The sequence below is a fragment of the Malaya genurostris genome, chromosome 3 (genome assembly GCF_030247185.1).
Source record: "Malaya genurostris strain Urasoe2022 chromosome 3, Malgen_1.1, whole genome shotgun sequence".
NCBI lineage: Eukaryota > Metazoa > Arthropoda > Insecta > Diptera > Culicidae > Malaya > Malaya genurostris.
Window position 1 is genome coordinate 22,584,052 of NC_080572.1, and position 22,373 is coordinate 22,606,424.

At 36.2% G+C, this 22,373-nt stretch overlaps 1 protein-coding gene across 1 annotated transcript in view; it reads right to left on the bottom strand.

The window, feature by feature from the left end:
* Positions 1 to 22,373, bottom strand: part of LOC131436128 (protein cortex) — a 147,379-nt gene that overhangs the window by 5,316 nt on the left and 119,690 nt on the right. The window contains exons 2-4 of the mRNA XM_058604633.1: positions 4,519 to 4,650; positions 3,597 to 4,446; positions 3,381 to 3,530 (exon numbers count right to left, since the gene is read on the bottom strand). Coding sequence (XP_058460616.1) covers positions 3,381 to 3,530; positions 3,597 to 4,446; positions 4,519 to 4,650 — 1,132 coding nt within the window. The remainder of the gene's footprint in view (positions 1 to 3,380; positions 3,531 to 3,596; positions 4,447 to 4,518; positions 4,651 to 22,373) is intronic.

The following is a 22,373-nucleotide window of genomic DNA, read 5'->3' on the forward strand; positions in this document are numbered from 1 at the left end:
AATGACTTAACGCAAATGAGGAACGAATATTCATGCAGCGATCATCGTCAAAACCTAATTCGCGATGATCGTTCGTGCTGTCTTTGAAACAAGCAAATTAAGACGTTTTCTTCTGTATTAGTACCATAGTCTTAAGTGGGGATGGACCATATTCCAGCACTCCTCCTTGCTAGTACCTCACGAGATATGATGAATTTATTAGATGAAGAATGCTTCGCGAAGAATGTAATCCAACGATCATTGCAGTGACGCTGTTCGAACCAATTCGAAGAGTAAAGTAAATAAGCGCATGACGAACGAATGTATAAAACGAACATGCACGATGTAAATCAGCAGCGAACAATGTATTAGTAGATTCGGGTTCTCTAGGAATATTGCTTATTCATTTTCACCCTTCGCTCTTTCGTGCAGTGAATAGTTCAACGTTATTCGAGACGGGTGTGAGTAGAGACAGGATATTCGCACCGAGGAAGGGTGAATGAATTAGTTACACGAAGAATATGTGCAACATTGTTCTGAATCAAATGGTCCCTTTCGGAATCTTGAAAATAAGGTGAAGAATGAACTGGAACCCCAAAATATAAACGGAATATGGGTACAGCGCGATGCCTTTCACGCAGCCTGTCTGGGTTTTATTCCCAACCCCGCACATAGGGTCAGAAAGTTTTTCTGTCACGAAAACGCGAATGACAATAATGTTAGAGCCTTCTTCGATTGATCGGGGATTGCGTAACATTTTTTTGTCGTGAATACGACTTACTTTACTATGGGGCGCCTTTCCAAAATTAGCCATATGAAAAAATGGGCAGAACTTAATCGTGAATATCTCGACTTGTATTAATGGCAGCAACATGATTCTTTCACTATTTCATCAAAAATATGATCAGGCATTTAGGATAATATTTTGAACAGTGTGAGATAATCACAAACAACTCAAAAATTAAGTTTTCTCAAAATTTGAAAACAACACGGAAAACTCTTTACTTTCACTTGGGTTTTTCGCGCAAGGACGACGATTTTGAGGTAGTCCGTGGTCGAAAATCGATCATTCAGTGATTAGCCCTTTCTGAGTGAAGACATAATCTCATTCGCTCGCAAGCTCTTCTGGATTCTACTCTCGCGCTGTTCGTTCCAGTACTGGCGCAGGAAAGCGGCAGCTTGATCCTGATTCGAAAGCCAACGGTGACGAAGAGGCTGCAAGGAAACGTTTATTGGAAAACAACAAATTCTCTAACTTATCTACCGGTTAAATTATAGAAAATAAGGAGAAAATGCCACCCTTTTACGTAAAGGGTTTTCCGCCTACACTAAGGACGGACCTCAGCAATCTCATTAACCATGGCGTAAAAGCAACAGTTCGTCTGTGTACAAACGGGTACAAGATCGGCGTTCCAAATAGATCTCATTACAATGCAGGGCGAAATTATCTTAAGTAAGTGAAGTTTGAATATTTTACACAAGGCATACCTTCCACTAAACCATTAAAGGTAGTCCTGCGCGGTTTACCCGATATGCTGACCAGTGAGCCCCAGTAAGCTTTACCTGAAAAACTACTGAAACCGCTGGCGGTGTATAAAATAATAAAACAGAATGAAAACACCAAGTATCGAGATCAACTCTACCTGATCCATTTAGAGAAAGGCTCTGTAACTCTAAATGAGTTAAAAAATATAAAAGCTTAGTTCCATATCATTGTTGAATTGGAGCGTTATAAACCCGTGCACCGTGATGTGACGCAATGCACCAATTGCTTGAATTTCGGACATGGAGCAAAAAACTGCTTCAACCGCTCCAAATGTATCAATTGTGATGAAAATCATAAACTAGATGAATGTTTGATGGATCAAATCAAAGAAAAATTTTTCAACTATTAACATACGAGAATCACTTCTCCACAAATAGAACCTGCAAAAAACGTGCGGAATACATAGAAATTCGCAACAAAAATGCTACCAAAAACCAACCCAAGAGAAGAGCACTTCCTCCCCCAGCGATCAACGACCAGAACTACCCAATGCAAACTCCTCGATTGGGAATCCCTAATCTATTGCCGATAATTCCTCAACAACCACTGCCGAAAGCTCCAACATCTGGATCATCAAAGGCGGAAAAACGAGATGGACCATCGATGCACTTGCCTCCAGGATTCCAATGTCAACAGAACAATGTTTCTCTCCCCCCTGAGGAAACCTTACCACTCTACCCACCGGAGCAGCTCGCCGTTTTATTTCAAAATCTTGCAACTAGTCTGCGCAATTGCAAGTTTCGTTTCGAACAGATCTACACCCTTGGATTATTTGTCATCGAAAATGGCTGTTATATTGAAGCTTGTCAACTGGAACGCATGCTCACTCAAGAGCAAAATCATCATCGGAGTCTTTCTTGAGGAGAAAAAGATTGACATTGCTTTCATCACTATTACTATACTAATTTTTTTGTGTAAACTACTGTTAAACATGGAAAATTTTCAGAAATGTGTGACATTGGGTAAGGTTAGGTCTCCTGTGTGAATCAATATTAAAATTATAATTGATTACACCGAATCGAGCCGCCTCCGCCGCCGCTTTTTCCGGAAATTACACCAATTTGATGGACTATTTTTGCCCCACAGATGAGAGAAAAACCCTGTAAATCGTTGATTAGTGACACAAATTACACATTTCGCAGAGCTTATAAGTAGGTGTTCGTTGTTTGTCTCCAAGATGTCATCTAGCAGAACATAGAAATGTTGAATGTTGTCAATGATTGGGAAACCACTCTATATCTGCTTCAATTTTCTTTAATATTGGAAAAGCGTATTTTAACTGTAATTGGCGTTTTTTTGTTATCACTACTTATCAATTATTTTCAGATATTATCAAGTTCAACAAGCCTCGCATTAATGTAATATTAGCGTCAATTAAAATTAAACGCTGAATTATATTAAATAAATTAAATAAACATCTTATATATTTCGTTTGCTTGTAAAAACAAATCAAACACACAAAACAAATCGTCAATTTTGACTCAACATTGAAATTAGTAGTTTGCTCATAGATTCGTAATAAATTTCAATGAAATAAGTAATAAATAACAGTCGAAAAATGAAGCTAAAAAGTATTTCTAATCGATTTTCTAACAACGCAAATCAAAAAGGGCGTTTTGCAATTTTAGTAAAATAATCACTATTAGCACTGATTGTGGTATGCTCACCAAATCAATCCATATAATTTTGCAATTATATCGTAAAACGGTCACGGCCGGAGTGGTGCACCAGAATAAACTAAAAGACGCTTTCGCATGGTCGTCGTAGCTTATCGTTTCTCGATCAAACATTCCTCTGGTGGTGTTTCGCCATCGGAGAGAGCGTTTAAATTTAATAGCCTTTAATTAGTACCTACCAGGATACGAATAGGAAACCACTAGCTCGCCGGAAACCTTGTTGAACGCCAGTGCCGTAATGAAGCAGTCCACGTTGCGCCGGCGATGAAACGAGAGCACCTTGCGACTGGGCACGTGAAACAGTGCGATCGTAACGGGTTCGGTATCAGCTAATAAAGTTAAAGTCATTTAGCACGATCACATCCACACCGTTTACTCGGCGAAATTAATCTTACCGATAATGATCTCCTCTTCGCGCCATGGGTGCCAGTCAAAGAGAGCCACTTCTTCATTGCTAATCCAGACCGTCAGAGGGCTCAACTGGCAGTTGCTCCAGCTCCAGATGTACAAATGACCGGATTCGTCCGATGAGGCCAGGTACTTGCAAGAGTAAGAAAATTTGACCACAACTACGCGCGCACTGTGTGTTTGACCGGCGACATCACGGTTTATGTGCTCGAAGTCACTTGAACGAACGATAATTATCTGACCATTGCCAAGGCCACATGCAATATACTGACCGGTACAATCCCAGGTCAAACAGCTGATGTCGGTATCGAGATACGCGAAGATTTTCATTCTTGACACATTAGCCTTTACATTGGGATGAAAGCAGCTTAATAAGCGAAGAACTGGTCTCGAAAGAGAAAAGGTAGCCATTGCTAACACATCTCCAGATGGGTTGAACGCAATGCCCGTCGTATGTAGAGCACAGTAGGCAATGGTTATCTCAGTGTTTGGAGTCCAGATAACCAGCTTTTTACTGAAAATTGCTGCAATGTGTCCTTTGGCCGACCAATCGATAATGTTCGTGTACTCCACCTTGATTCTCGGTAAATCATGCACTGACTCGATGAACGAGAGTGGCTTCGGGCGGGGCTTGCAACTCCAATCTAACTTGTGCACATTTTTGTATGTCGGCTCCAAATAAGTCTGTACCGGTTTTCTAATCTCGAGCTTCTTGCAAATAACCTGATTGGTGGCGTCTCGAAAGTTAAGAATCTTATCCGTGTCCGGACTCAAGTTGAACATATCGTTGAAGATTGCCGCAAACGCGTGGGACTTCCAGTAGTCTTTCCGTTCCTTCTGAAAATAAATCGAAACTGCCATTAGGCCTGTCTGTTTCGATAAGAGGCCAACGCGGGGGTCAACTATTACCATACGCATCAGATCGGTGTCTCTATCGGCTTTACATTCCGCCTTGAAACGGCTGGCACTGGTTCGGGCATATCGTCGGGGAATGAAACGATCCCCGTACTGATTCGGAACGAATTTCACCGGTTTCAGAATCTGCAAATGGAAGCAAAAAGAGAAATCTTACGATGAATCAGTAGCCGTTACGATTGTTTCTCTTATTATTTTTTGCAGTACCGGCCGAGACTGCTGTTGGCACTAGAGCTCTAGCTCGTGTACATGCATATAGGCAGCGGGAGCATGAGATAACCTTAAAAGCTACCGCAACACGATAACATTGTGTTTTACGAGGGCTAAATGCTACTTAAAATGTCAGGGACCTATTAAAGGCATAGAAGTTTCTATTAAGTGCCGATAACATGCAATTGTGCACGTAATTACCGGTGCAGCCCTGCGTAAACGCGACTTGGTTACAAAGTTATCCCTGAAGGGTTTTCCCGGTTTTGCTGCTTTATTTATTGTACTGTCCTATCGAGCTCGAGAAGAAAGGCTAGATTTAATTACCCGTATGCCAACGTTTTTTATCCATATACCAATAAGCCGTTTGAGGTTCTGAAAAAAAAACGAACAGATGGTTTCTTCCCGTTCTTTTTAAATTTCAATGAATATCACTTTTTATATAAATCTCTTACTGATAATTTAGGTTTGACTTCGCAGAACTGATTGGTTGCATATAAACACCTACGAGACACAGCTTAGTTCGCAAATGTGCAGTACAGCCGTAGTGGTTGTGAAGTGAAACTGTATTTGTATTAAAGCAAACTTCTCTCAAAAAATACTTTTTTTAATATACCCTAAATCTGATTTCCATAATTTCAATTTTCAGTGAAATGAATTAAGCATTATATTGCCTATTGCATTTCACACGTTGTTCACCTTCCTACTGAACCCGTAAAAAATAAAACGAAACTTCATACTGGATGCAAAACATTCAAAGAAGATCGGTTAAAACTAAAAGCCTTTCGATTCTCAGTAATAGGTTGAGAATGTCTTAGTAATTTTCGACAATATTTAACTAAAAAGTTTTGCAAATTTTATTCTATGGCAACAAAACAACAACAACAATAACAACAACAATAATAATAATAATAATAATAACTACAAAAACATACACAGGTTTACTTCGCGTTCCGCTTAGTACGAACACTTTTTGCGAACCAGCATTAGTGTTGAACCATTTTGCAATCTGTGTGGTGTCAACAAGAGTACTTTTCGTCCATTTATTTTTTGTGCCATTTGCCTCACACAAGAGGGAAACAATCATCAAACGTAAAACGGAATAGATCGACAGCAAACTGAAACAGAAAGTTCAAAATACCGAACTTTCATACATATAGTCCCGACAGTGCGAGTACTGAGAATGAATTTGCTACCTTAACATCTGCTTTGATTATTCGAACACTAATATGTGAAATGTTTTCAAACATTCTTCGGAATTCACAGCGAATATTGAACAAAAATCTCCAAAAACTTTTATAGCAGCAATATGTTTCTATTAGCAAAAGACTACATTTGCAAAATTATTTAAAAAAATTTATAATGTATGGAAGCACATTCTTCGATTAGTTCGATGCAGACTATTTAAACATTAATTTTTCATACAAATTTTCAGTTATTTAAAAATATCTGTCACAGTTGACCTAAAAAACAGAATATGTTTTTAGACTTAGCTTAGCTTAGCAATAATAGCTATCCAACAAGCCTTTACTGCAGTGCACACCAAAATGCATTTTTTTTGCGCTTCAGAGATTGATTTTGGAGGCATTTACCTTCAAAAAAATTTTCGATTGGAATTGTCTCCCTTTTTTGATACAATAAAAATTATCAATAATCCACCTAGAAATATGGTTAAAGTATCTAAACAGAATAGGCTAAATTGCGAGGAAAACTAAACGTGAGTAATTTGTATATTTGTGAAGATACTATGTTCGTATAATTAAATGTTTTGAATTAAATAATTGTTACATACCATTAGCTGAACTGAACCTTTGCATTTTTTCAATTCATACTCAATAGGAAAATTATAACAGCTCATCATCAAACACCTGTGTTTCATTTGAGCGTTATAGTTTAGAAAAGGTCTGTAGAGAAATCGTTGAACGGAGTCAACATGACGTACAAACTCTACTAGTTATTATTCAAATTTTGATGACTTTATACGATTTTGACATCGTACTTTGATTTTTGGTAGGAGCATAAAATATTTCATTTGAATCTAAGATTGGGAATATCGGTTCTGTCATCTCTGAGGAAAGTAAAAGAGATCCTTTTTACCTTTCTCGATCGAAAGGTATTAGAATTGCTAGAAAACCGACTTTCGAATGGAGCCTCGGAGACCCATAGTGTTATATACCATTCGACTCACTTCAAGAAGATCGGAAAATGTGTGTGTATGCGTGTGCACTTTTCGAAGACATTATTACCGCGAAAGTTTCTCGGAGATGACTGAACCGATTTCAACAAACTTAGGCTCGTTTGAAAGCTACTATCGGGCCATTGATCAAGTTTGGAGATCAAATGACTGTGACTTCTGGTTCCGGAGATATGCTGATATAAATGACGTAACCGAGAAAACACATTGTTGTTTAACGCTCTAATATATATATAAGGGTACCAATATTTTGGGATCACCTCTAATTTCGTAAAGCGCTAGTGCTCAAAAGTTTAAGCACCACGAAAAAAGTCTCCATGTAAAATTTGAGCTAAATCAGATCTGAGTAAGGGGTGATTCCAGGAGGTTAAGGTTTGGAAATTTTTGATCTTGAGAAATCACCATAGAGGGAGTTCATGAGATTTCCGAGATCGAAAAAAAATGTTGATGCCAAAGGTCTTTAATTTTTTTTAAATCAACTTTCTGGGATAGGCAAAAATAATCACACTCGTTTCTCAGAGATTGTTGAATCGATTTTCACAAACTTTGATTAAAATGAAAGGTCATATGGCCCAATACAAAGTTCCTAAATTTTATTTGGATCAGACTTCGGGCTCCGGAATTACTAGGAAATATGTGCAAATTTGTGAGAAAATGCGCACTCAATTTTCTCGGAAATTTCTTAACCGATTTTCACAACCTAAGAAGCAAATAAAAGGTTTCGAAATTCTTTAAAAAGTCGCTAAATAGTTGATCCGAATCCGACTTCCGGTTCCAGTCTTACAGTGCGATTAGTGAAAATTTTCAATTTAATGAATATTCTTCCACAAGCGATGGCGAAACGAGGTGCACATTTTTATAAAACTTGAAAAATTGACTAGTGAAAATTGGCCCGGAGGGCTAAGTGTTCTATACCTTTCGACACAGTTCATCGATCTGAGCAATGTCTGTGTGTATGTATGTGTGTGCGTATTTAAAGAATGTCACTTATAAAATAAAAAATCTTCCATCCCATCGGTTGCTATTGAATTTCATCATGCTTTCATAGGGGGTTTAAAATGGCAGACCGTCATTTAGAACAACGATGCAAAAAAGGGTAAAATTCTTCTAGATTTGGCTCAAAGCTGATTTAATTTGTAGACTATATTAGTTACTTACTAAACGAATCGACATCGACTATACCGGTTCCCAGTTTCTGGTTCCGGGAGTATTGGAAATAGTGGTCAAAAACTCTAAACCGAGACTTACTCAATTTTCTCAGGATGAATAGATCGATTTCCACGAACTTAGGCTCAAATGAAACATCCTATGTACTCATAGGTTTCTGTTTAATTTCATGCGGGTTCGACTTCCGGTTCCAGAACTATAGAGTAACGTGTGTGTAATAATTTAGTGCGACGTTGCAAAATAAAGAACTGTTAACAAATTGAAAAGGTTATGTCAGTTCATACCCAAAGAAAGTTTATTATTTTATTCAAGATTGAAAAAAAATTTCTTGACAGAATCTTCTAATTATATCAGTAATAGGAGAAATGCATCGTTACACCACTAGGTGGATTAAAAAAGGTTTTTGTTTTATTTTTATTTACTTTGTTCGAATTATTGAATATTTTTTTATAATGAAGAATAAGAACTACACAGCAAAAAATTATGAAATTTACAGGTGACATAAATCCATATATGACACAATTCAGAAGAACGTAATTTGTAAAATGATTGAATTTCACAAGAATGATTTAAATGTACGTCAAACATACCCCACTTTTAAAGCAGACGTGTAAACTTACATGTTTCAGCAGTTTTAAATATATCGAAATGCATTAAACTTGTGTTCGATTACCTGTAAAATTGAGTCATTTTTGATGCTCGAATATGTCGGTCTCAGAAGACTTAAATTTACACGATTTTTTCTAGGTGTGATTTAAAAGTATCTTGGAATTTCCGGCCCTTTGAAAAAAATCGGGCCCGGGGTGATTCTCCCTTTTCTCCCCCTCTCGACGGCCCTGTTTGTCAATAATACGATTCAGCTACATGGGCCTTCCTCAGGGCTCAAAACTCTTAAATAACCACAACCTGTTGGCGGTCACAATGCCGTCAATATGTTTCGTTCTTTAGGTATGTCAGGAAAGACTTTGTAAACAAAGTTAGTTGCAAATAGCAAGAACTTTTCGTCTGCTTAGCGAATTATGTTGATCCGTGACATAGCATTAGTAGATCAACATAATTGCACTGATGAGCCAAAGGCGAAACGTAAAAAATTTAAATGCTTTGTTATATTGCTTTTTCATGAGAAATTTTCAAGTTAAACTCGAACACAAGTTTGGCGAAGAGAAGCTTAAATAAATCCGTTACGCAAGTATGCACGTAGGTATAATAGCATATATTTGGGCTATTGATGTAATTTCGTCGGATACAAGACAAACTCGAATCAAGGCAGAGTCTGGGTTCGCGTGTTCGATGTTGGTTCTTTATAAATTGAGGCCTTTTTTACGCGGGTGATACGTACCGCGTAACTTCGGAATGCGTAAAAAGCCGCGTAGTTTCGGAAATCCTCGTAAAAAAGCTGCGTTACAAACGCAAATAAAAACTGCGTGTAATAGATCAATCGAAATAGACTCTCGTGCAATTACGCATTCAAAACATGGCGATTGATTGAAAATATCGATCATTGGAAATTTCGGTTACCTTGTAGAACAACCCCATAGGGTGACAAGGATCACTGTTCTTAACGAAACAAGGGGAATACTTATGACCACTTTTTCATGCTAGGTTTTTCTGTTCTTAACGAAACAAGGGGAATACTTATGACCACTTTTTCATGCTAATTGTGAATTATCTATGCAGTGAATTGTCGTCATTCGAATTTTGAAGTAATGTATGTATTGGTGTATTTGTGCTCTACAAATGGACATATCTAATCAAAAAGGAATCCAGTTTGTTTTTGTTGTTGCGAAAACCTGAGAAGTTTTTGAAGTCATCAAACTCAAGAATTTAACAATGTATATAGAATCTATAACGTTCACATTGCACTAGTACGCAGTATTCTGGAATACGGAGCTACGACCGCTTTCATCAACCAACACATTCTGCAAAACAGATAAGCATTTCTTCAGCGGGTCTTTGTTTTTGATTCACTGAATAATAACATCGATTTCCTTATACTATTGGACAAGAATAATAATTTCAATGCTCTGTTGAAATCAAAATCAGCAGTCGTAGCGTCGGGCAGTAAAACAGCTGTTCTTATTTTAAAAACTGCTTGGGTCAGATGCTATACTACATTGCATTTATGGTCGTTCTATCGTATATAATAATGAGTCGATATTGATATTGATATCTGCATGATATTTTCAGTTGGAAAATCTTTTCGATGAAATTACTTTTTCGGCAAATTGACCCTTTCGGCGAAACGACTTTCAGTAAAATGATTGATTCGGTGAAATGACATAGGATTATTAAAGATTATAAACACTTCATTGGAATTTAATTTTGTTGAAATCGGTTCAGCCATCTCTGAGTAAACGATGTGAGTACTGTTTTGAAATTTTTGATCGCTTCCGGAATCGCTATATTTGAGTTAAATATGTTCGACGAATAATCATTGAAATTTGCAAACTAGAAGCGCTTACTGAATAGTTTCAAAGTATTTGCCTCTTTTTTACATCGTCACTTATTCAAATACAGTCGAGAAATTGGAGGTTTTAACCTTCATTACTCTGTAATTCCGGAATCGGAGGTCGAATTTGGACTATGAGACTATATGATAAGAGAAAGATAACACGTGGAACTGTTTATTTCATACTCTCATAGTCCCATATGTGTCTATTTACTTAAATTTGTAATTACTCTCTATGCTAATTCGGAAAATCTTTTTATAAAATTTTTACTTTTGAATCTGCGCTTTAGCGTTAGCCTAAATGAAATCGTTCGCAGGACTTGGATACAAAAATAATCATCTGTTAGATGTTTTATTTTTATCTGTGGGCCTCTCCCGAAACGGAATCCAGGGTACGGACATGGGCCACGATGATCTGATCCGACTGAGGCTAAATGAAAATTTACGTTAGAATAACATTTTCCAAAACTGTAGCAAAACTTAGCCGGAACAATAATATCAAAACATTCAAAAGATTCTCTAGATGATAGTTTTAACTCTGATAGATTTTCGAAGTTTTCTATTTGCATGGCTCTCCATTCAAATGCTAATATGAGGGGAATTTTTTTTTGTATAAAATATGCAGTGTAAGTTTGAAATGCGTTGTTCAATTGGTTAAACTTATTAATAGGATTCATAACAATACCGATTTCAAGAAGGTTGTTAATACCATATCCCAACGTCGTTATGTATAACAGATTACACGTAGAATTTATTCTTCGGAAAATGTTCACGGAACACCATCGAATAAAAATCTAATTCCCCATCACATGCAATATTGCAACAAAGTTAATGAGTATTTTTCATGCTATTTGATAAACTTGGCTTAAGAGTAAAGTACTGACTTAATCTGCTCCAACGAAATAAAAAAAATCGATCCCGAAGAACCCATCTCACACAAATGTTCTCTCGCAGCATATCAACTACCCAAACTCCAGGCCAATAATCCATCCGTGAGTACAAACCTAGCACACTTCATAAGCGTGCCAACCGCCCGCTCTCGAATTTATTGGCCATGCTGCTTCGAAGCACGCGCGCTCGTTCAACGGGTGCCGTGAGATGCGAATCTCTCACAGCCTCCGACTAAACAGCTGTTCGCGACAGACTGAATCGACTTATCGGAAGCGAGCGGCGCAAGGAGGTCATTCGCGTTTGGTTCATTGACTTATGGAAGTCCTTTACACGAGCCGTAGTACGTTCCACGTTGAGTGGAAAACTTGGCGAGGAGAGTGAGATACCAAGTGAGCATTGGATACCTATAGGTTGAATAGGAAAAAGAAGGCAGATCTAGTTACTATTGTAGCGACCGAGGTTCACTAGATTCCGAATTCCAATCGATTGCTGAATGGCGTTTTTCAGCATCCACCTTGGTTGTATGGATGACGGGGCACTCTCCTAGCTGATAGGTTTGCGCTCTCTTGTGCCGTTGGACTAGCAAAGATGTTGGAGGGGTCAGTTACAGTTTGAATCGAGCTGTTCCCTAACGATTGTACTGTGGGGACAAGCTGCTGTTGATAGTTTCGCACATGCTGCTGCGGTCGCTACCAGCTCTCTAGTAATTGTTGGTCGCGCAATCGGATTAGACCAATTCGCGCACGCATTGGCCGAATTGATTTTAACTAGAACAGTGGGAAGTCGATGTTGTCGGATCTTCATCTAGCAGGCCGGTTGCAGTTAGCTGCAACCCAGTGCACTTAGTTAGTAAATGTGCAGTGTTTGAAGAAAGCGGTTGTCGTAGAGGTGTCCTGCCACTAGTACAGGTCGAGTTTGTAACTAGTTTTTTTTTACTGAACAACATTAGGTGCTTCGTAAGTCAGCCGGTCGGTTTTCCATCGCGACCGGGTTGAACGATAACGGATGCCACGGGTAATCAAATCATCGTGAGTGTGAGAATAAAGCGCGCCGTGATAATTTGAATCGTTATGCGACAGGAAACTGTTTCAAAGAGGATGTATTCAAGATAAAACAGAGTAAATTAATATTAAGAGAAAACAAGCTCGCGCCATAAAAGTGCTTCAATATGAAAGTGACCAAGGCGAAATTTTACATCGTTTTAGAGTGATGGTGTCTGTTAAAAGGCCATGAATAGTCGCAGTGATTGATCCGTAATTAAGCAGACAAACCCCCCGGTCTGGATCAGTTCGAGATTAGAAAGAAGAGCGCATGAAGAAACAAATACAAAAAAATGAAACGAAAACGAGAGATTGAGAGGTAGCTGCAAGCGACGAACTTGTTTCGAATTCAAAACGCAAAACTGTTATCTCAAGCATGAAAAAATGCAAACCACCTGGAGGATGGTGTTTGATTTGGTAGCCTCAAACCTGCTGCATTAGTTATTTGTTAGGTGAGTTTCGAAATCTAGCTTTATACGTTTCGGTAGCTGCTTTTGGGGGGAGGTTCGTAATCAATCACACAGCCATTAATCTAAAGGTTATTAAACAGTTGCTTTTGTAGACATGAGATATTGTGCCACGTCGGGTTAGGTTGTTTTAAACAAATACTATTAGCTGTTTTATCTCAATGATTTCCGTATGTTCACTCAACAATGAGGTAGAATGTAGATGATTGACAAACTGACAGGTATTTACAAGATTTTGATCGACGGTTCATATACCCATTGTTGTTAAATTTAGTATTAAGGAATTAGCGAATCATTTAGTAAGCTTCTCGAAACGAAGGCATAAATAACGGATATATTATTATGTGATTAAAAGGCCACTTGAACTTCATTCGAAAATTGACAAAAGGCTCTCAACAAAAGTGTTCTCGACATAAAAATAGGAATAAAAGACTTCTCGATTGTTTATCTTCAAAATAAATTACAACCGTTTCCATCGATAACTATCTCTGAGGTACTGACGCATGTTTTGATAAAGTGGGTTCAGTGGCCATGGATTCAGTATCTGATATTTAACAGATTCTAGAATAAAAACGAGCAATAATTAATAACGGGTGTTTTCAGGAAGTCTGTTTTTTAATAGGGATTACTCTATTGTCTGAAAATGGTTTTGACAATGTAAAGTGACGTCTCTACTCAGTATTGTTTGACAAATCATCATGAATAGGATATTTTCAAAATCAGTGTTAAATTAAATCTATTTATAGCGCAAAATTTTCTTCAGTGATTAGGCATATTTTTGGTTGCATGGATACGTCAGCAAGCAAAATTGTCGTATTTGAAGCAAAGATTATCCACACGCCATTCAAGAGTTACCAGAGCATCCCGGCAAATGAATTGTTTGGTGCGATACTGATGGAATAATCGGTCCTAATTTCTTTAAAAATGAGGAAGGATGACGGGTTACCGTAATTGGAAATCGATACAGAACCATAATCAATCAATTGTTGATGCCAAATCTTCAAGATATGGATGTGGACGCCATAAAAGTGCTGTGGTTTCATTAGGATGGTGCCACTTGTCATACTGCGGTCGAAACAATCGACTTATTGAAAGAACATTTCAACGACAACATTATTTCGAGAAATGGACCGGTGAATTGGCCTCCGCGTTCGTGTGATTTGGTGCCACTCGATTATTTTTGTGGGGATACGTGAAGCTTATGTGGATGTGCTTTTTTTTAAAGTTTGTTTTCACATAAATTTAAGCGAATAAATAACGTGATTAAGTTCATTTAGGGGTTATCCTAAGTTGGTGCTTTGGGTACATAACCGCTTTAATATAAGTGGTGCCTACTAATTTTTCTGATAGAGTTCATTTAGGGGTTATCCTAAGTTGGTGCTTTGGGTACATAACCGCTTTAATATAAGTGGTGCCTACTAATTTTTCTGATAGAGTTCTGATCATACTTTCACACTTTGTGGAAATCGGTTCCATATATATCCACGTTTTCGAGATATTGATACTTGAATATGCAGCATTTTGTATTCAAAAAACATCCGAAAATTCTAAAAATTCATTAAAAAAAGTTATGATAGAAAATCTTGATTTTGGGGGTCACTAATAAACAATGCATCATATCTCGACACCAATGCATTTTAAAGTGGTTATGTCTTCGGCTTGTTTTCTTGTTTGAACATGATCTATAGTTTTTCTAAAGACATAAATGCTCTATCTCGTATTGTATGCAAAATAATTTTTTTAACTCACTTGTAGGTGGATTGACAACTTTGATTATATTTAAAGAAGCGGACTATTTCGAATAGAAATTCTTCTGAAGACTCCAAAATTAACCCCTGAAGCACAAATAAAAAAACGCGTGTTTTGACATGATTGGGATCACTGTGCGCAAATTTTTTTTCTAGATGACACTAAATCGCAACGTTACTTGCAATTCTAAGACTATTGACATCAAACATTTTTTTTCGCTATTTTTACCTAGAGCTGTTAGCGGAATATATTCAATATTTGCACTATTTATGTACCATTTAATTCTACTATTTCACCGTCACGTTATTACACTTTCACAAAGTCGCTATACTTTAATGAAGCATAACAAACGTTACAATACAGATATGCGTATTCCGGAATGTTATTTACATCCTTCTTCAGTGTATCGGTTTTACAAACTTATAAAACCGATACACTGAAGAAGGATGTAAAAAACATTCCGAAATACGCGTATCTGTATTGTAACGTTTGTTATGCTTCATTAAATGCTAGTAACTTTGTGAAAGTGTAATAACGTGACAGTGAAATAGTGGAAGTAATGGTACATATATAGTGCAACTATTGATTTTTTACGATTTAGGATTTATGTGATCTCAAGATCTATTAAAATTCTACTAAGTGGACTAGGAAGAGTTTTGCCTTTCTCATATAGAAAGGCCATGCAATCGCTGTGAACACCGACTTTACAACCGAGGCCCGGAGGACCGAGTTTCATATACCATTCGACTCAGTTCGTCGAGACCACAAAATGTCTGTGTGTATGTTTGTACGTATGTATGTGACAAATAAGGTCACTCATTTTTTCAGAGATGGCTGTACCGATTTTCACAAACTTAGATTCAAATAAAAAGTCTTAAAGTCCCATACAAAATTTCTGAGTTTCATTTGGATCCGACTTCCGTTTCCGGAATTACAGGGTGATATGCATCAAAATAAGAAAAAAATAGTCACACACGTTTCTCAGAGATGGCTGGACCGATTTTCACAAACTTACTGCAAAGCAAAGCCTTGGTATTACATTCCTGTAGTGGAATTTGACCTTCTGTTTCAACAGACTTCGCAGCCAATTCAGAGTGTACAGAAGTATGGCTAGTGCTACGGTTCTACTGACACTACGAATCCTTCCAGGTCGGGGCTCGAACATACGACAACTGGTTTGTAAGACCAGCGCCCTATGCATTGAACTGCCAACCCGGGTTGGCTTACTGCTAGATTCATTAAATTGTCAGATCTTGTTAGTTAGTGAATATATAAAGCTTTGGGACTACTAGTCCCCGATTTCCGCTTCCGAAAGCACCGATAATAGTGAAGAAAAGTTCCAAAAACGGAACTCAGTTCTCAGCTACGGTTAAGCCGATTTTCACGAATCATGATTCGAGTTAAAGCTCTCACTGTCTTTAAATATACACTAATGTCTTTTGTCGTGAATACGACTTACTTTACTATGGGGCGCCTTTTCAAAATTTACCCTCTGGGAGAGTGATAAGTTTTTGATCGTGAATATCTCTTTATATACTTAACGCAACAACATAATTTTTTCTCCATGCTATAAGAAATATAATCAGGAATATGTGATTAACTTTTCAACAGTGTAAAATAACCAGAAATAACTCAAAAACTATGTTTTCTCAGACTTTTGGAAACAACGAAAAACTCATCACATTCGCTTGCCCTTTTCGCACCAGGACGACGGTTTTGAGGTAGTCAGGCACATATCAGTTCCAATGTTCTAATGGCCGAGTGTAATTAGTAAATCTTGACCGAGAATTGTGGATATCGTACTAAGGTTCTTCCACCAACATCAGTAATAATGAGGTGGTGAAAATCTCAATTGCTCAGGTGGTGCTCTCCTTCGCATTCGGACGTCGTTGCTAGCAGTAGCAAAGAACTGAATTTTTAGTTAAATTCAAGAACTAATATCAGAACCTAAACTAACCTAACCTTCCAGATTACAGGTTCAGAATTTAAAACTATGACTAGAACTGAATCCTGTTTCTGGATTTTGAAACTGGTTTCAAATTTAGTTCCTTAATCAGGGATTCGAATCCAGAGATATCATTTAGGTTTTTATCAACAGAATTCATGAACAAAATTCAGGATATGAATGTTAGATCTGTATTCTGACACTAAATATTAGGTCTGAACACCGAACCGTCATTTAAAAACTGAATTCAAAACCAGAGTTTAATTCCTGAATTAAGTTTCAAAATTTAATTCATCAACTCAGTTTCAGCATTCGTTTCCAGAATTCAGAACCTACATGTTGGAACTAAATTGTTAACATGATTTCTGGAAGTAGATGCTGGAACTGAATTCAGTTCCTATATCAAGACTTGATGTTAAAGTTCAGAATTTAGTTCTAAAACGCAATTTGGAAAATTCTAAAAATATCTTCAGTTTTTTACTCTTAGAACTAAATTTATGACCTGAGTTTATGATCTAGATTCCGAAAATTTGCAGTTGAATTTGGAGCGTATCCCAGATTTCTATATTAGTTTTTTTAGAACTACTAATTCATCAAATCATCAATGTATCAAACAATGTCACTCATAAAATAAGAAATCTCGTATTCCCATAGGTTGCTATTGAATTTCACATCGTCAGCGACGATGCAAAAAAGGGTAACGTTCTTCTAGATTTGGCTTAAAACAGATTCAATTTGTAAGCTATATTAGTTACTTACTGAGCGAATCGACTTCGGCTCTACTGTTTCCAAGCTCCCGGCTATACTGTTTCCAAGTTCCAGAAGTACCGGAAATAGTGGTCAAAAAATTTAAAACTAGACTCACTCAATTTTCTCAGATATGATTAGATCGATTTCCACAAACTTAGGCTCAAATAAAAGTTCCTATAGTCTCATAGGTTGCTGTTTAATTTCATTCGGGCCCGACTTCCGGTTCCCGAACTATAGGATAAAGTGTGTTTAACACTCCAAATACCAAGCCTCAAAAAAGTTGGAACGGTAACTTTGAGCTGTTATAGCTCAGCTGTTTTTCAACGAATCTCAATAAATTTTACACCCTCGAATTTTGTGAAGCTCGTAGATTGATTCCAAAACTTTGTAGCAGACGATTGGTAAAGGAAAACCAATGAAAATTTGATTTTTCCCGTTCCAAGTTTTTTTCACACGCCCAATATGCCCTATCTGCTTCCCAATTTTCGTTCCTTTGGCTTAAACGTCGCATAGAAAATATTGAATACTTCAACTTTACCGAGTCATAACTTTGTTGTTAGTCAACCGATCTTCAAAATTTGTTCACCATTGGAAAGGTAATACTTCCAGAAATAAAATGCACTGAAAAAAACTAAAAATAGGGTTGTCTACCCAAAGTTATAATAAAAACTGTAGATAGATGACCTAAGAAAAGATGAGACTTTTTACAATGATCGTAAATATCTCGAAATTCAAAGCGGTGACCTATATATTTTTATACATCATTCGATTGCTAGTGATACCAGCTATAATTTTCGCTCAACTACCATTCCTGCACAATCAAAAGAAAACATTAAACAATCGATGAATTTATAAATATATATGAATTTTTAATTTTTTCACATGTTTGTATATAACTCAAAAATTAAAGCGATGACATGTACATTTTTTTGATTCAAAATATTGGAATCATTACCAGAAACAATGTACTGATGATCAAAATTATATATCCGTTCAAAGAATCTCAAGAAATTTGGTACAAATACAGAGAATTTCTTTTATTGGGAAAATTTAGCCAAAAAAAAAACAAATCAAAAATTTTGAAATTTTATAACATATATTTTTTTATTATTTTAGTTGGAAATTCATTATGAACAAATTTTACAAAAACACTGAAACTTGGATTTCACTGAAAATCTTAAAAATTTTGGTAAATATACCTAAACTCTAAAAATAATTATGTTTTTGTATTGGACAAAAGATCTAACCAATTTTTATGCACAACCCAAACGGAATTGATAACTACTCAAATTAGGTTTTTTTGTTTTAGGTTTTCCGTAAAATCTCAAAAAATCGGTAGAAGATAGGAAATTTCAAAATTTCTGATATATATTGCGTTCCAACGTTTCTGCAAATCAAAGTGAAAATATTGGAATCCGTTTTGATTTCATCTGTTTCAAAGAGACGTAGAATTTGTTTCTATTAATAAAATAAATTTTGTGACAACACGAAAATTTTAAATTATTTTAATGGCTGTACGATAAGAAATAGAACGTAAAATTATATGAATTTCATAAACTAACCCATGGCCAAAGAAACCAACTACAATTTAAACAAAATTATTGCTTGATTTTTGTTTTACAAACAATTAAGAACAAAAACATGTATCTTAAATTTTCCGCTATCCTAAACAATATCAATTATAATAGATAGAATATTAAAATTTAAATATCACAAACTTAGAATTCTTTCGGAATGTATAGAGTTCGAAAATTTTTTGAAATTTCTATTAGTATACAATTCAGAAAAAGTAGAATTCTGAATTTAGCACAAAAAATCACACAAAATTAAGTAAAACTTGATTTTATCCACCTAGTTGTGTAATGATGCCTTACTTATATCTCTTTTATTCTCATATAAAAAATGTTTTCTTCAAACAGTTTTGTTTGATTTTTGAAAAACATGAAAGCTAGTGCATGAACTAGTGTAACCTACAAAATGAAACAGTTCTCCAATCGGTTAGGCCATCTTTCTCAGTGAAGTGAGTTCCACTATTTCAGGTTCCACTTATGAAACTGGAATCGCCCCGAATATTGGCTTTGCAGCACCCTTTGCGATTAGCAACAACCAACCAATCTATTTGCAGCTAAAAGTTGTCTTCGTCTCGAAAAACAACCTCTTCGTTTGAATGCTTTTTACTGAATGAAACCCTACACCTATGTTATCAGAACTAATTGGCTCAAATGGCATATTCCCCTAGTTATTTGGAGATTTGTGCTTTGCCGTAGCTTCTAATCAACCTCCTGATGGGAAGGGAATGATAAAATGAACATGGAAGGGAATTGGGAATTGGGTGAGGTGGGAAAACAGCACACAACATAAAGAAATAAATCGTCCTGCATCCCCGAAAGAACGCTGAACGATCTGCAGGTGCCAAAATGCGGTTGATAAAACCTCCAACCACCGAGAGGCCTTAGAGATTTTACAAAAGCGACACCATTTTGCATTCCCCGAAGAATGCGAATATTTTTCAATGAAAAAACCCAATGTATAAACATAATTTAAAAAATTTTAAAAAAATATCTCCTCCGCCTTATTTTACAAACATGCTCGAAAATATTTTCTGTCAAATACAAGAAACGGATTTTTTTCGTTTGCTCAATGTTAGATATAGCAGGTTAAAAATAACCTGTTTTTGAACTAGTTTTGCTCATAACTTCGGTTCAGAAAACGCTACCTCGATACGCCAGTCATTAAAAAATTGGTTTTAACAAACTCTAAAAGATGTTCAAAGATACCTATTCAAAAAGAGAAAAATATAAAAGCTAGAGCAAAAAATCTGATTTTTAGAGAAACATTCTAAGTTGCTCTTTAAAAATAGCTGTTACACTAAAACCGTTGCAGATACTACTATGGTGTCCTCAGCAAAGCCGCTCGATATAAGTTTATCTACAAGAAGCGAAGAATGCAGTCCTCTATCTCAATACATCCGGAAAATAAGTTTTGGATCACCTTAATAATAAGAGCCACCCTAATACCATGTACATCGACATATGGCTTATCTTCACTGATCATTTGTTTTGAAGACATCATAGCTCTAAAGTATAAGGTTAAGCCACAAATGTTTTTGCCCCCCTAAATTGTGGATCCGGACCACTGTACAATGCAATTTAACTCGGAAATTTTAAAATTTCCGATCTTTTACCTATTTTTTGAGATTCTACGGCAAACCTACAACAAAATCAGAATTTTAGTAGTTATCAATTGCGTTTGGGTTGTGCATAAAAATTGTTTAGATCGTTTGTCCAATACAAAAATATAACTATTTTTAGAGTTTTAGGTTATTTACTAAAATTTTTAAATTTTTCAGTGAAATCCAAGTTTCAGCTTTTTTTGTAAATTTTGTTTATAATAAATTTCCAACTAAAATAATAAAAAAATATATGTCATAAAATTGAAAAGTTTTGATTTCATGTTGTTTGTCAAAATTTTCCCAATAATAGAAATTCTCTGTATTTGTACCAAATTTCTTGAGATTCTTTGAACGGATATATAATTTTGATCATCAATACATTGTTTCTGGTAATGATTCCAATATTTTGAATCAAAAAAATGTACATGTCATCGCTTTAATTTTTGAGTTATATACAAACATGTGAAAAAAAATGAAAAATTCATATATATTCTTAAATTCATCGATGGTTTAATGTTTTCTTTTGATTGTGCAGGAATGGTAGTTGAGCGAAAATTGTAGCTGGTATCACTAGCAATCGAATGATGTATAAAAATATATAGGTCATCGCTTTGAATTTCGAGATATTTACGATCATTGTAAAAAGTCTCATCTTTTCTTAGGTCATCTATTTACAATTTTCATCATAACTTTGGGTAGACAACCCTATTTTTAGTTTTTTTTTCAGTGCAACTTATTTCTGGAAGTATTACCTTTCCAATGGTGAACATATTTTGAAGATCGGTTGACTAACAACAAAGTTATGACTCGGTAAAGTTAAAGTTTTCAATATCCAATTCGCGATGCAGGTGCCGCATGAATGCAGATAGGGCACGTTTTGAGCTTGAAAAAAACTTGGAACGGAAAAATTCTGATTTTCATTAGTTTTTCCTAAAAGATCATCAATAATGATATACCTAAAATAATCTACGAACTTCACAAAATTCGAGGGTGAAAAATTTATCGAAATTGGTCAAGTAACAACTGAGCTATGATAGCTCAAAGTTACCGCTCCAACTTTTTTTGAGGCTTGGTGCTTCGCGTAACTTTTTTAGGCTTGGTATTAGGAGTGTTAATCATTTAGTGCGGGGATGCAAAATAAAGGAAAATTCTTATTAACTTGACATAACTGTTTACTAGTGGAAAAGGTTATGTTAGTTTATACCTAAAGAAAGTTTCTTTTGTGAACTACTCGAAAACAAGTGCACCAACTTTTTTCGGAGATGGCTGAACCGATTTTCACAAACTTAGATTAAAATGGAAGGTCTTGTGGTTCCATAAAAATTTCCTGAATACTATTCGGGTTCCATAAAAAAAATTCCTGAATATTTCGAAGTTCCGGTTCCGGAGTTATGGGGTAAAATGTGCAAAAAATGAATATATGTAGATGACGCGACCGATTTTCACAAACTTAGGTTCAATTGAAAGGTCCTGTGGTCCTATACTTAATTATTAAATTTCATCCGGATTCGACTTCCGGATGGAACACTCGAATGGAGCGTCGGAAAACCATAGTGTTATAGACCATCTCTCTCTCTCTCTCTCTCTCTCTTTCTCTCTCTATCTCTCTCTCTCTGTGAGCACTTTTCGAAGATAATTGAACGCGCTCCATTTTCTCAGAGGTGTCTGAACCGTTTTTAACAAATTTGGGCTCGCTTAAAAGCTACTGTTGGGCCATTGATCAAGTTCAAAGATCAACTGGCTGTGACTTTTGGTTCCGGAGAAATGATTGTATAAGTGAAGTGACCGACAAAAAGCGTTGTATTTCTACGCGCTCAA